Genomic DNA, 14,356 nt, shown 5'->3' with positions numbered 1-14,356 from the left:
CATCACTGCTTAGGGTATTGTATAATTGTTTGGTTAGCTACCGACCAGATGATTAACTGTTAGAAAGACGTTTGAATTGATTACCACTAAAATCAGATGGTCACATATCCTTCATTTAATTATAATGTTGAACAATTCAAGATAAAGTATAATTATCACTAATTAAACTGTTATTAATCAAGAATCTATTTTAAAATCTATAAATATAAATTTAAAATAAAATAAATAAGTAATTTATTAATATTTGAACTCTCAACCATGAAACAGATGTCAAAATATCTTTTGAAAGTATCATTTGAGAAGTGAAAATAGTTTTTGAACCTCTTAAACTATTTTCTAAAATTAGACATTGACATCCACCCTACAAACTAAAAGATTATTATAGAAGTACCTCCAATCTCAATTATAAACCGCAAGGAAATTGATGTACTCAAATAAAGAAATGTTTTTACCACTTTCGCATTATCTAATTATATAATTAAAAAATCCTTTAATTAAATGAAATATTAATTTTAATGAATGTTTGAGGTTCTTGATACGAAATTTCAACAAATAGCAGGTTACAATTCTTTTCTAAAAGTAGGGCGCTGGATATAAAAAAAAAAAAAACCTTGTATAATACGCTTCACTACCATTTCTGCATGTGTTTTTATACTACTTTCGATAATTTTTTTCTTATTTCTTAACAAGTGACCTCGTAATAAAACTAAATATGTTTATTAATGTAACCACTACTTGATTATATTTTTTTGTATTTGATTTTTCTTGTTTTCTTTTTGATATTTAATTTGTTAAATAAGTAAAGGTTATAAAATCAGAGTGAATTCATTTAATTGGAAGTGGGATATAGACATTATATGATTATGTTTGGGAATATTTGTCATTTGTCCGCCACTGCTTTCATTTTGCTATCACTACAGTTAAATGCCAAATCAAATCTTCACTGAGCTTCGTATGTAAATTACAAACATTAGCCATAACGGAAAACGGTTACGGAGAATCAGTTTTATTATTTTCGCCGCCTCATTCTTCTCTCTCCGCCGCAGATGATCACCGCGAAAGCACCGCCACCGCCGTGTACCTCCGGCTTCTTCCGAAAAATCGAAAGCGGGCAGTCGCCGGCGGTGGAGACGCTAGGGTTGGCCAAGCTCCGAGGAATCAATGTCGGCGGATTGTACGGAAGTCGCAGAAGCTTCGTCGCCCACGCGAGATCGAAGCCGATTAAGGCGAAGGAGAACACAGGTGCTTCTTTGATCGATGACTGGTTCAAGCCAATTCAGGCAAAGGAGGATTCGGACACGGAGGAACGTGCTACTGCATTTCCTGGTACTGCGATTTTCGTTTTCTGTTCACTATCAAGATCTGGTATCAGGAATTAATGTCTTTTTCTGAAATGCAAACTATAAGAGTCTTTTTGTGGATAAATTTCAACGAGGTTCTTTATACCGTGCGGAGAGGAATTTAGACAAATTCGGAATCTTAATTTTTTTTTAATTTTAAAAGTTATAAATAAAAATGCGTCTGTTTCAATTGGTCACGCGCATTCAAATTCAACCAAATACTTATTAGAAAAGACGGCGAGGTAAGAAATTCGTGTTGAACCATTTAAAAATTGTACAGCTCAGCTACGTGGGTCATAATCATAATTCAGTGGCGTGTAGCAGAGCAAGCAACTTTTTTCATCTATACTATGCCGAACATTCAATATAAATTGATGCGTTTGTTTCTCCCGGAAATAAAACGGACAGATTCTTGTTGAGTGGCTCTTGAAAGCTGAAAAAGCCTACTAGGCTACTTTTCTGGTAAGCATCTTCGTCGTGCTCATAAATAATAGAAAAAAAGAAGGTAATTTTTACTTTTTTTGCTTTTATTCGTGTTCATCTTTTGAGGCTTGAACTGTTCTTTCTAAGCCTTCTAGAGGTTAAGAGAAACAGACGATTTCTTTGTTGAATTTTGGTTGAGTGGAACTGGAAGTCTCGTTGACTTTGTTGAATTATTGTGAGGATTGAATATTGATGCATACACATGGGTAGTTGACTTTCCCCCATTCATTTATTGTCTCCCTTTGAAGCGAATGAATATGTGATTCTTCAGGGAATTAGGGCTCAAATTGTTTCAGAGTTAACCAGTCTATTATCTAACTAGGTAAAAATCTCCCCCAGATGTCAAATGTTGGTAACTCAACAAACATTTTGTGGCATGACTGTCCAATTCAGAAACAAGATAGACAGCAGCTACTTCAGCAAAAAGGCTGCGTTATATGGCTAACGGGCCTCAGTGGATCAGGTTTGTGGCATTTTAGATAGTTCTTGTATCTGAAAGTCTGATTAGTTAATTTAATCTGGTAAAGAACATGGTTTGTGCACTGAGCAAGAATACAGTACACACTTCTTTTCCACCTATTTTAAATGCCTCTTGGATTCCAATTCTGTTGGTGATTTGGTTTGTAGCTCTGGGTGTGCTTCATGTGATTTTGATATATGTTGTCTAATGTCATACATTCAATGATTGTAGAAACAGTGAGCATTCGTGTTGGTATGTGCTCCGTTTTTTGTTACTGTTAATGTTGTTATATACGTGACCCTTCAAATGTTGCAGTGTCATCTTTCTCGGACTCATTTATTTAATCTATTTGTAACTACTATTGATGATTTTTTACATGACTCTTGAAATCACAGATGTCAAGAAAAGAACATATTAATTACTCTTCAAATTTTCTAGAATATAATAATTTAGGATTGTAAACACAGTGCTCAACTGATCTTGGCATGGGCTAATATACACCCATAATAGACGCTTACAATCACCCAACACGTAGTTCTACTATTTTGGCATTGAAAATTGCCATGGCAAGTTACGGTGTTGAAATCTCCACAGTGCAAATTACTGATTTTTAGTTGCCAATCTTACAACCAAGGTCTACCAATTTTGTCTTCAATGAATCCCAGCTTTAGTTCAACACTTGTTCATGTGAAATAAAAGTTGAACTTGTTCTAGCCGTAGATCGGCTACTCAGTCAGTGAGTGTTTGCCCATCTGTGCAGCAAATAATTTAAGTATAATGTAATACATGATTATGCTTACTGTGATTCTCCTCGATTTGTTAAACATAATGTATAGTGTATGAGTATTTTGGTTTTATTTTTTAATTTATTCTCTTGGTGATCTTATATATATATATATATATATATATATATATATATATATATATATATATATATATATAATTCATGCAAGTTAAACAAATCTTGAAAATGTGTAACATGTAGCATGGCGTTGGCTGAAATACTTCATGTCTGTTTTCATTTAATTCTGCAGATGAATGAGATGAAAGCTCATGTACTGATTTTCTACATATATTAGGATATACCATTATTTTCATTGTCCTAGAATGTAGATTCGTTTTCTCGCTCGCATTCTGTTCCAGTCTTCCAGACTTGTTAATCATTATTAATTGCAGGAAAAAGCACTATTGCATGTGCTCTGAGCAGAAGCTTGCACTCCAGAGGGAAACTGTCATACATCCTTGATGGTGACAATATTCGGCATGGTCTAAACCATGATCTTAGTTTTAGAGCAGAAGATCGGTCAGAAAACATTCGAAGGATTGGTGAGTTTTTCTAGATTCCTCTATATCTTCCAGTAAGATTGTCTATTTCTATTAATAATCAGACATAATTTTTCAGGTGAGGTGGCAAAACTCTTTGCAGATGCTGGTGTTATTTGCATCACTAGTTTAATATCACCGTACCAAAAGGATAGAGATGCATGTAGAGCACTACTTCCGAAAGGAGATTTTATTGAGGTAATATTAATATTCTTATTAGTCGTCCAAATAATAGACGTAGCTTGGCCTATGCTAATAGTATTTTGTACAATTATAGAACAAGAAATGTTCTTCTTAAATCATCGCTAAGGCAAAGCTTACACGTTGCAGGTTTTCATAGACGTTCCACTACAGGTATGTGAAGCTAGGGATCCAAAGGGGCTCTACAAGCTTGCTCGAGCTGGAAAGATCAAAGGTTATCTTGACATAAATTTTCACTGTAATGTTGGATCCGTTATCCAACTACATTAACATCATCAGTTCTGTTACATATAGCATGTTTATTTTTATTTTTTCTAATCAGTATTGTGGGGTATCTCTTCTCGTGACGGGACTGAATTTTTTATTTGGTACGATGCAGGTTTCACTGGTATAGATGATCCTTATGAACCACCGTGTAGTTGTGAGGTGTGTACTTGTCGCTACTTTTGCGTTGGCATTTTTTAACGTGTTTTTTGAACAACAATATCTGTTACTGATCACTCAGTAAAATCAATGATTGAGTTACCATCGGCATCAACCGTACATTTTGTTAACGAATAACAGAGTCGCAATTAACTAGTAAAAACAGTGTAAAAACTTTTAAATTTCAATTAACTACTAAATAGCAAATACTATCCCTATTATAATTGAAAATTTTAGTTCTCTTTGTTGGGGATCCAACTTGGAAGGGAAAAACTGTTGTCTTCTGAACAGGGATGTCTAATCTTTTTTCATTTTTGTAATATCTTTTTATTTGCTTTCTCTGAACATAGATTGGATAGGTAGATCATAAGTTTACTAATTTACTCTATAAGCCAGATTTAGCCTCACGCTTTTCCTTTTGAAACTTTTCTCCTGAACTTTAATTTCTGGGATTCTCAATATTTGTTTTTCATTTATTAGTTCCGGTTTTCATATTCATTTCAAAAGACCGGGGCCTTCATCTTGCAGATAGTACTACAACAGAAAGGAAGTGGCTGTAAGTCTCCCAGTGATATGGCTGAAATTGTGATATCCTACTTGGAGGAGAATGGATACCTGCGGGCATGACTTCATTTTAAAGGTTTTCTTTGTTGATTGCTTTAAAGGGGCCTTTCTTGTAACCTATAGTTATATTGTGTGTAATATAATTTTTGGCGCATAAAAACTTGTTCCTTCCTTGGTCCTAGCCAATCTCTACATGACAGTTTTAAATTAAAATGATGTCATGTGGAAATTGGTTGGGACAATGGTGTTCCCAATAAGTTCTCCTTTCCAGCAGTAAGGAAATCATCGTTTCCTGCAAATCTGCTTCAGGACAAAATAAGAAAAGGTAGAGAACCATGGGGAAGGACGAAGGAGTTACCGCCGCCGATTGGTATATCACCTAGGAACAAAGCATTTATTGTATTTGTTTTGCATCTTTCGCCCAATAATTGGTTGTCGTGGAATGTATAGAGAGCGTGAAAATCTGTCATCCCAAGAATTGCGCAAGAGTAACTGGTAACACTGGGAGTGCTCGTTGCCGACATTTCTGTATCAGGCACAGCTAGGGATATACATTTTTAGATACCGTGAAGTGACCCGTTAAAAATAATTCTTCAATTTCAATGAACGTTAGCAGATTTTAGCAATTTACGAATTGTCAGTTTAGAAAGACGTGTGTTTCAATTTACAAGTAAAGGGTTATACCTGGGAAAGTTTAAAACTATCAATTCAAGGTTTACGTAGTGTAGGGGAAGCTCACTTTTAAGAAACGTAAATTCTTAAGAATACCAGGTTTAGGGTACTTATGAATTGGTGAAGAGGGGTACTAATGGTTCGGTGAACCTTGTTGCTTTTCGGTAATGAAGTTTGAACAAGCAGGAAGTAACCTTTGGCCAGAAAATGCAAAATCAGCGTTCGGAGGGAAAATAGGCTTGGAAAAAAATAAAGGAGTGGATCAGGGTTTATGGGTAATGGATGTTTGGCCGAGAGCAAGCTGTTGAACGATCTGAACAGGAGAAATCCACATTATATTATATTACAAACAATCTGAGCTTTGGTGAAGATTAGAATCGCAATTAGCCAAACTAATAGTGATGGGTATCCGGGGCAGCTAATGTAGGAGTATTCAGAATTTGACAAAAAATGTGAATGAATAAAAAGAGAAAAATACATTTATTGGATAGATGAGAATGGATACATCAGAAAGAGGCAAATGCAAATACCATGTCACTTCGTCTATGCCTATGACTAGTGCGGATAGACAAGATGCAGAAGACCAATGTCATGGTTACGGACACCGCAGCAGAGGCCACAGCGTCAAAAATGTAGGACCATCGGCGTTCTTGCAGTTCCCACAGCGTTTTGACGAAGTCTCCAACACGGCCTACCAGCATTGCCAGCAAATGTGGCATCTTTGAAGAACGATATTGCGATGGTGAGGAGAGTTGGGTTTGGTTAGGGAACTTGGTAGCAGCAGATAAAGAGACGACGGTTGCTTCCGCGATGTTTCCTATGTTTTATCTTATTCAAAGAATTTTTCTATTTGGAAAGCAGTGACAGGACAAAGTGGGACAGCACTCGTGCAGTTACCCCCATCGCGTAAGTGAAACATGCAAACTGGAATTAACAAGCAAAGCAAAGCAGAAGACTAAAGTTTAATCCTTGTGTCTGCTTCACTCTCTTCATATTCTTCTAACTCTCATTTAATCATTAATAATTCATTTTTTAATGTAGTCATGTTAAAAATCAAGTTAGTTAACATGTAATAATACCTTTGACTCATAAATGTTTTGTACTTTTTTCTCGCTCTCTCTCCATAAGAGATCAAATAAATAATTAATGAAATATAGAAAACTACAGCCACAATGTAATAATTAACTCAGTTTAGACTTAAATAATATAGCAATAGAGAAATTGAAACTCGTAATTATTATACTATTGGTTCTAAAACATCTTGTTGAAGATAACACTAGCAGTAATTTTTAAAATTCTTCCTTTTTGCCGCGTTTAAACCTATTTCTTAGTAACATTTATTCTAATTTACATGACAGAAAAATAAGCGTATTTATATTTATTAATGATCCGTGATGTATGATTCATTTACTTTTAATTTTACTTTCTCCCTCCATATCTTTATTTGAGGAGATTTTTATTAACCGTTTTCTTGATAATCATTTAAATTTATTGTTGCAATAATAAAAATATTTATTGTTTACTTAAATAAGGCATGACAACTTACTACTTACACGCAATATTTCATGGCTTCAATCCATATTCTTGGCTAGAACAAATATATTATTAATAGAGACTATTGAAAAAATTACATTTATTATATTTGTCTTTGCAAATTAACAAATTAGATCTAAGAATTGTAAATATTTATGTCTATGTATGACGATGTGGATTATTCTTCCCGCATTTGGCCAATAAAATATTGGTTGGAGTGAATCAATCTAGACAAAAATTGGAACTAGTTTTATCGTTTAGCTGCATGGTTTGCAGATCTGCACGTGCAAAATGCATAAAGAAACAAAAAAAAAAACATAAAAATTTATCATCTAAATTACTAAGAATTAATTAGCCATCTTATCTTGACTTCAAAGCATCATTATTGTTTTTCTATTTCAATAACCTTGTAAGTCACTTTTTCATAATTATAATATTTTTTATTATCATCTGCATACATTTCAACAATGACCATTAATGAATTTAAAATAAAAATAGGCCTTGTTAAAAGGATTTTACTACTCTCAAATAACATAGGCTTCTAAGTAGAAATACAAATAATTCTTTACAAATTTCCTGGCAAGAAATGAAATACTTGTTAAGAGTTGAAAACCAATACTAAATGCAAGCAAAAGAGTTGGGCTTACGAGTTCAAGCATAAAATAAAAGAATTATGAAATAGAAGAAAATAACATATGATTAACTAGTTTATGAATTAAAATGTAATGAAAATTTTTGTTGTGCGTTATGCTGGCTTGTCTATCTTATCTCATCATTTATCTGCATAGATTACAAGTTATGTGAAGCAAGCCTATTAAATAAGTTAATTAAAATACTCAATTCATGTTGTACTTTTTTTCATCCAACACACATAGTCCAACCCCACATTGTCATCCATATGTATCCATTTATACTAGTGTTATGATTAAATCATCTTCTCACATATGTATTATAAGAAGTGATCAAATGTTTTTCTAAATAATTGCTATCTTTGTTTAAAGTGTCAAGTAATTTTTAACCTAAAGCTATCAATCCTTTTATTATAAATGGTTTAAGAAAACCTTTTGTATATCTCGTTCATTTGAACTAAATATATATGAAGTGTATAATCCATAAAAATATTTTGATGATAATAAAGAAAATTGAAATTTAGGAAAACCTAATTAATTCTATTTGAGCAAATCTTTATTGTTTTGGATCTTTAAGTTTCTTTTGATGCTTAATGTGATCTTAAAAAAAAGACTCTACTACACAATCATAAGAATAAGTTTTTATTTTGTGTATCGTTTGTTGAATAATGTACAACATAAAAGCAAAGTTATTTTGTGTATCGTTCATTGAAATGCTTATACACTTAAAATGAATTCTTTAAGGATTACTTTTTATCATATAGGTTAACATCAAATAAATACATAAATATAGGTATCACTAGATAGTTTTTCTTGTTGTAGTTATAACCGTTACACTTTAGTTTTGTTTCAGTTTTTTCAGTTACACATAATTTTATATAAACTCTGTTCTGTGTACGTTTTCTTTACTTCAATACAATTAGATTTTTTACACAATCTGAAAATTAAGATGAATTACATTAGAAATGTATATATAGGAAAGTCGTTGTACACAGTTCTGTCTGAGATCTATAATAATATCGAAATTACATTAAAGATGTAATTGCACCCATACGAAAGTGAGAGACGTTTTATTAAAAATTATTAGGAATTTACCTTTAAAAACCCACCACTTCGCATCTCTTACACTCTACAAAATTTGTTTAAGAATTTTCCACAACTTTGTTACAATTATGTAGCTTCACTGGGAGAGTATCAAAGAAAGATTTTGAAAAATAAGACAAAAATCACAAGATAAATCTTAATGGAGGAAACAAGAAACATAGAACATGAAATAGAAGCAAGCATGTAATAAACTAAAAGTGAAAATAAAAGTGAGAACATTAGATACCTAAAAATGAGTTACAGACCATTTTAATTTTGTCCAACACTTTCTTTTTTATATATTTATTGAATTTGTTCAACAATAAAAAAAACACGAATAAAAGTAAAAGGATAAATATATTATAACCACACACATGTGTGTGTGTATATATATATATATATATATATATATATATATATATATATATATATATATATATATATATATATATATATATATATATATATATATATATATATATATATATATATATATATATATACATTGTTGTAAGTCTCACATCGACTAAAGATAAGGTCAAGTGGGTGCAAATCTCATTTTACAAACCAATTTTGTGGGATTGAATTAGGCTTAAATTTCATTTCTTAACCTGATATCAGAGTTATGGTTAGAATTTATCCTAGCGATATTTGTTGTTTGTTGAGCATGTTATTCCATCCACTATTGGACCGTTATCAGTCCATCCATTAATGTTTAGTCTCACGCTCGAGATGATGTCTATAACTCGGCGTGAAGGGATGTGTTGGAAGTCTCATATCGACTATAGATAAGATAAGACCAATTTATAATATATAAGTGAGTACAAACCTCACATTATAAACCGATTTTGTGAGGTTGAGTTAAACTTAAAGTTCACTTCTTAAATGATATCAAAGCCCTAGTTAGAGCCTATCACACACATTATACCAAGTATATATATTTTTCTCACAAAGTCTTATAATCTTTGTAAACAACACATTTGTTTAACATTTGAATCGGCCCAGCTTGTTAAAAATTTCCACTCAGCTCAATAGACTGGGACGCACAACGTGTGTGACAATCTAATTATAAGAATTGTTGTTTAGTGTTAAAGACATTGAACATAAGTTTTACTACAAATTAAAGCATTATAAAACCCTGGTGTGCTTTTCTTTTCTCTTTCTTTACCTTTCACGTGTGTATGATCTCTCTTCAAAATGTTTATAGAAATGTTATATCTATTTGTAAAATGCTTATTTTACAATTCTCTGCATATAACTTTCGTTTACAGTGTTCTTCTTTATGGCTTCTAAAGTTATTTCTTGGTCATTTTATAAACATATCTTCTGAAGATGATTCAGGCCAGAGTTATAAACATTTAGAGGACTGCTACAGACAACCTATGATTCTGTTTTAGTTATTCTCATCAATGCCAATCTTTTACTTTATAAAACAGCTCTCCCTGTCAAAAACTAATATTATCATTAACAAGTGTCGATAACATACAAATGTTATGATCTTTTTATCAATATTGCTGTTATTAAAGTTGGCATTGCAAAAACCAATTACCGGTTGTTTGGCATACCATCTAGTCGCCATTTTCATATGAAAATGGTATCATATAGAAATATACATATTTAGTCACCTATGATCGGTTTCAGGTTCACATAATTATGGATTTTGAAGCAAATACTACTGATGTTAAATTTAGAACTTGTTAACTTGTTAATTAATGCTGATCTGAAACTGAACTAGTAAGTATGAATAAATACACAAAATATCAAAATAATGTAAAGTGTGATATCCACCAAGTACCCTTTTTTTTCGTGGTGAACACATCCAACAAATGTTTTTTTGTGGCCAAAACATCCAACAAGTATAAGTACTCTCATTCGACTTTCGAAATTCTAATCAAAGGACCCAAAAACACTCCCAAGCCCAACAATGGGTGTCCCCACGGAGTGCTGAACAAATCCGCGAGTCAATCACTCACTCTAAAAGAAGAAATAAATATTTTATGTGGCTTGATCTTATCCAAGAAAAGGTGCCTTGGTCCTCATACCCAGCAACTGTTTTACATTTTTGGAAATTTGAATGTGGATTTGTGAATGGAGTTGCAACAGTATAGTGCAAAAGAAGAAAGAAAAACGTTTTAAGCCTAAATTATAATTCATTAGTATACAACAAGCTAAACTAACAAATAAACAAAGGTTTATACAAAAAATTGCATCAAAGTTAAGAGCATGGAAAGAAAAAAAGTCAGCGTTGAGTTTTAACCTGCATCTCCTTGGCCATAGAAGGTAGCCACCTCTCTCCCCTAATCTTTTTCAAATTTTCAACTCTTTCCTCTTCTCTCTTTGCTTTAGCTTTTGCTGCTGCATCTTTAGCTTCTAGTCTAGCTAATGACTTCTTGCATGAATCGTTTGCTGCAGCTAATATATCTATCCCATTCACAGCGACAGATCTAATCCGTTTCCTAAACTGCTAAGATAGCAGATAGCCGTTAAGAAAATACCAAATACACACACAAAAAGGAAACAATATATACAAGGATATTTTGGGATTAATTAACTATTAGACCTTCTTTGATTTTTCATCAATATCCTCTCCGGGAAGTATTCTAGGCCGTTTCCTTAGTGGTTGGGGTTCATCTGCAGCAATATAATGTAAAAGCCTAAGCCACACATACAAATGCAATTTGGTAATATTTCAAGATTAATCACTAAGCTAACAATTTTGTAACCCTTTTGTGCAATATTTTTACCAATAGTATACTATTTTGAATTTCAATCACTAAACTCATTGAATGGATGTGAGTGTCAAATAAAAATCAGTCTTGCAAGCCACCTCATAGCAAGACGTGACATTGAATTCGACTTTTCAAGGTTTGTGTTTAGTTACTCAAACCAGTTGTTCACTACTTTACTCAACTTCAATGGTTTTCTATAAACATGTGCTAGTATGACTCTGAATTTCTTCATACTTCATAATTACATGGTCCATGTAATAAGCTGGACCAGTAATTCTGGTTCAGTTGGCCAACTGAGCAAGACCAATGTTCCATAAGTCATAGCAAAGGCCCCAAGCATGCTGCTCTATGGCTAGTGACTAGCGCACAATGACTGACAATTTCTCAGTGGTTAACGACCTAACAAATGGATTATTGCAATGCAGCATCACACAGCATTATATCACAAAGCAGTGCTAAAAATAACTCTAATCTTCTGCATTCTCTGATGTCAACAAAACATTGCAGAGTGGAAAAAAAGATGCATGGCATGCTGATCTGGGCTCCACTTTCTTAACGACTGACGCTGGGTGCGTGTGCACTATTCTGAAAAAGTAGTACTTTTTGTTAACAGCAAGCTACCAGCACCAGCACCAGAAGCTGCTTTTATCTAATGCAGCTTTTTTCATGTTTCAGAGAAGTTCTCAATTTTTCATATGCAAGTCAAGAACAATGGTGACTAGTGACCTACTGCCACCAACACTACCTCATAAAGCCAACCTACCACAGCATAGTAAAAGCCAACAAAACTACCCAAAATCTAAAATCAACCCTTTATAGGCATAACAATCAATTGCAACAGATATCTTAACTTAAGCCAAGGTGGTACCACATACTCGCTTACCTAAGTGATCAAACACTATTCCTGGCTTAGCATATTTAAACAATCGAATGCCACATTCATTGATTTTGGGATCATCATCCTCGACAGGGACAGGTTTTCTCACTATCTCTATTGTATTTTCCAATATATCATTCAGAAGCTTTTGCGCCTGTCAAGAACATCCACAGTATATATATCCACATATCATCAAAACGAAACACCAGAAAAGAAAGGGGACAATGGTACACTATGTAATCAGAGTTAGATAGCAAAAGTCCAAGAAAGAGTTGTAAAGTTATAATGAAATGATGAACAATAATTTGGCCGAGCTTTTTTTTTTTTTTAAAAAAAAAGGTCCTGCAACTGCAACTATGCAGTCCACATGTTCAGAAATTGAAACACCCATGAAACTATTTGTAACCCCATCTAAAAAAAGATGTCAACTTAGTAAACAATTCCACACTTTCTGTTATGGTCATGTGTTCATCAGAGTAAAGGGAAAATTCCATTTTTTTATTAATTTTTAAAAACATTAACTGGCAACTTCAATATATTCATACCCAACTAACCTATTAACAGAAAATTGAGAAATTGAAAGGGAAACCTTCAGTTGATAGTGCTTAAGCTGCTGTGTTTTGGGTTTGCTGTAATCGTCGTCGTCGTCATTTGGGGGACCATGTTTGGTGGTGGAAGAGACGTAAGTGGTGGTTTGGGCAATGGAATGGATAGCTGCTCTCCAAGCGGCGTCACCATCTTCTTCGCCACTGCTGCTGCAGTAACCGTTGGTGGGTTCTCCTTCTGCCATGGTTCGCTTTCAGGTTTCGACGTTTCGTTCAACACAGGCCAGGGCAGAACAACAGAACGCCATCATCGCTTCAGTAAGCATGGTCTACGCAAAATAATTGGGCTTTCACGTGGCTATGGATTGTTAGGCCCAGTTTGGAATAAAAAACTTAGATTTTCTTTCAAGAAATTACCTTTTGAAAACTACTTTTCTGACTCAAGAACTAAAATTAAATTTCGGTAAAAAAAATTAAAAAAAAAAAAAATACTCCCAATTTGCCTGGCTCGTGCCATTGAATCAAACTACACCTTTTGAATTAATTTCAGGTTAAATTATCAAATTTATCTTTATCTCTTAAATCGAATTCAGTTTGATCCTTCTAAGAAGTTCAATTTAGCTTTTTTATATTTTTCAAAATATTAAAATAATTCTTCTGTCGGCTTAAAATCAATTCGAATACTAATTTAAAATATTAACGGTTAAAAGGCACTGCAAAATAATTTTTTTATTTGAATATTTTATTATATATAATGATAAATTTTAATTACCACTCTAATTAAAACATAAAAAGGTTAAAATATATTTTCCTCTTCTGCCATGTGACGTGGCTTATTGACCATGGTGGAAGATAAAAGGTGGATATAATTAACATCTCTAATGATTGAATTGCAAAACTTCTTGAACCAGTGGAAACGCGAAGAAAATGCAACCATTGTCTCCAAAGCAATAGTTTATTAATTTTAACTATTACAATTAATAGTTATACAATCTTGTCAGAAGAAAATAAGTTAGGGAAGAATGTATGAATTTTAAGGAACATAAGAGATTAAAAAAAAGTTATATTAAGAAAAGAGAAAATAAATATAAAAGACATTTATTTTGATAGAACTAAATGTTTGGATTTGGATTAAATATAAAATTGATAATGTTAATTTTTTTTATTCAAACCATATCTTTTATCTAATTCAATGCATTTATTCAGTCACTTATAAAAGATAACTAAAACTATAGGTAAAAAACTAAGTAGTAACTAAAAATTGCTATTAGTAAGCACAAAATACAAGTCTGAAATTATGTTTTGTCCCTTTTCCAATATAACCTTAGTTTGAAGTCTGTTTTGTTTATGCAAGAAATCATGGATAATATTTTATCCCATATAACTCTTAACATGTTTAGAGGCAATCTAGATGAATCAACAAGATTACATACAAAACAAAGGCGTAGCAGCAAATTATGTGAGGGACCCAACATCAAATTGAGGATATGCTAT

The 14,356-nt window shown here is 32.8% G+C and overlaps 2 protein-coding genes across 13 annotated transcripts; one reads left to right on the top strand and one right to left on the bottom strand.

Annotated features, from left to right (window-relative positions):
- Positions 1-859: 859 nt before the first annotated feature.
- LOC108322997 (adenylyl-sulfate kinase 3) lies at positions 860-5,397 on the top strand. 11 transcript variants are annotated; one of them, XM_052871865.1, is made up of 8 exons: positions 1,186-1,326; positions 1,621-1,802; positions 2,163-2,286; positions 3,460-3,609; positions 3,686-3,804; positions 3,937-4,021; positions 4,187-4,233; positions 4,711-5,397. In XM_052871865.1, exons 3-8 carry the CDS (start codon positions 2,163-2,165, stop codon positions 4,855-4,857), a joined length of 672 nt encoding a protein of 223 aa, XP_052727825.1. In that variant the 5' UTR covers positions 1,186-1,326; positions 1,621-1,802; the 3' UTR covers positions 4,858-5,397. The 11 variants fall into 11 exon arrangements, with proteins under 11 accessions (XP_017410826.1, XP_017410811.1, XP_017410818.1 ...); XM_052871862.1 differs by having other exon boundaries at positions 2,146-2,286; XM_052871863.1 differs by having other exon boundaries at positions 1,621-1,845; positions 2,146-2,286.
- A 3,396-nt stretch (positions 5,398-8,793) lies between these two features.
- Positions 8,794-13,206, bottom strand: LOC108335544 (uncharacterized). 2 transcript variants are annotated; one of them, XM_052871859.1, is made up of 5 exons: positions 12,907-13,205; positions 12,324-12,471; positions 11,272-11,342; positions 10,969-11,172; positions 8,794-8,811 (listed from the first exon to the last, which is right to left on the bottom strand). In XM_052871859.1, exons 1-5 carry the CDS (start codon positions 13,105-13,107, stop codon positions 8,809-8,811), a joined length of 627 nt encoding a protein of 208 aa, XP_052727819.1. In that variant the 5' UTR covers positions 13,108-13,205; the 3' UTR covers positions 8,794-8,808. The 2 variants fall into 2 exon arrangements, with proteins under 2 accessions (XP_052727819.1, XP_017427072.2); XM_017571583.2 differs by lacking the exon at positions 8,794-8,811 and adding an exon at positions 10,393-10,760 and having other exon boundaries at positions 12,907-13,206.
- Positions 13,207-14,356: the final 1,150 nt, after the last annotated feature.

The sequence above is a fragment of the Vigna angularis genome, chromosome 1 (genome assembly GCF_016808095.1).
Source record: "Vigna angularis cultivar LongXiaoDou No.4 chromosome 1, ASM1680809v1, whole genome shotgun sequence".
Classification (NCBI taxonomy): Eukaryota; Viridiplantae; Streptophyta; class Magnoliopsida; order Fabales; family Fabaceae; genus Vigna; species Vigna angularis.
Note: the sequence above shows the minus strand (reverse complement) of the source record. Positions and strands in the feature narration are given on the sequence as shown.

What these genes read in the sequence shown, in the direction of transcription:
- LOC108322997 (XM_017555322.2), top strand. Translation starts at nt 1,047, where the DNA reads ATGATCACCGCGAAAGCACCGCCACCGCCGTGTACCTCCGGCTTCTTC. An exon ending in AACGGGCCTCAGTGGATCAG is followed by an intron (nt 2,287 to 3,459) that starts GTTTGTGGCATT and finishes TATTAATTGCAG; the next exon opens with GAAAAAGCACTATTGCATGT. An exon ending in TCGAGCTGGAAAGATCAAAG is followed by an intron (nt 4,022 to 4,186) that starts GTTATCTTGACA and finishes GGTACGATGCAG; the next exon opens with GTTTCACTGGTATAGATGAT.
- LOC108335544 (XM_017571583.2), bottom strand. Translation starts at nt 13,107, where the DNA reads ATGGCAGAAGGAGAACCCACCAACGGTTACTGCAGCAGCAGTGGCGAA. An exon ending in TTAAGCACTATCAACTGAAG is followed by an intron (nt 12,472 to 12,906) that starts GTTTCCCTTTCA and finishes TGTTCTTGACAG; the next exon opens with GCGCAAAAGCTTCTGAATGA. An exon ending in AATAGTGTTTGATCACTTAG is followed by an intron (nt 11,343 to 12,323) that starts GTAAGCGAGTAT and finishes ATATTGCTGCAG; the next exon opens with ATGAACCCCAACCACTAAGG.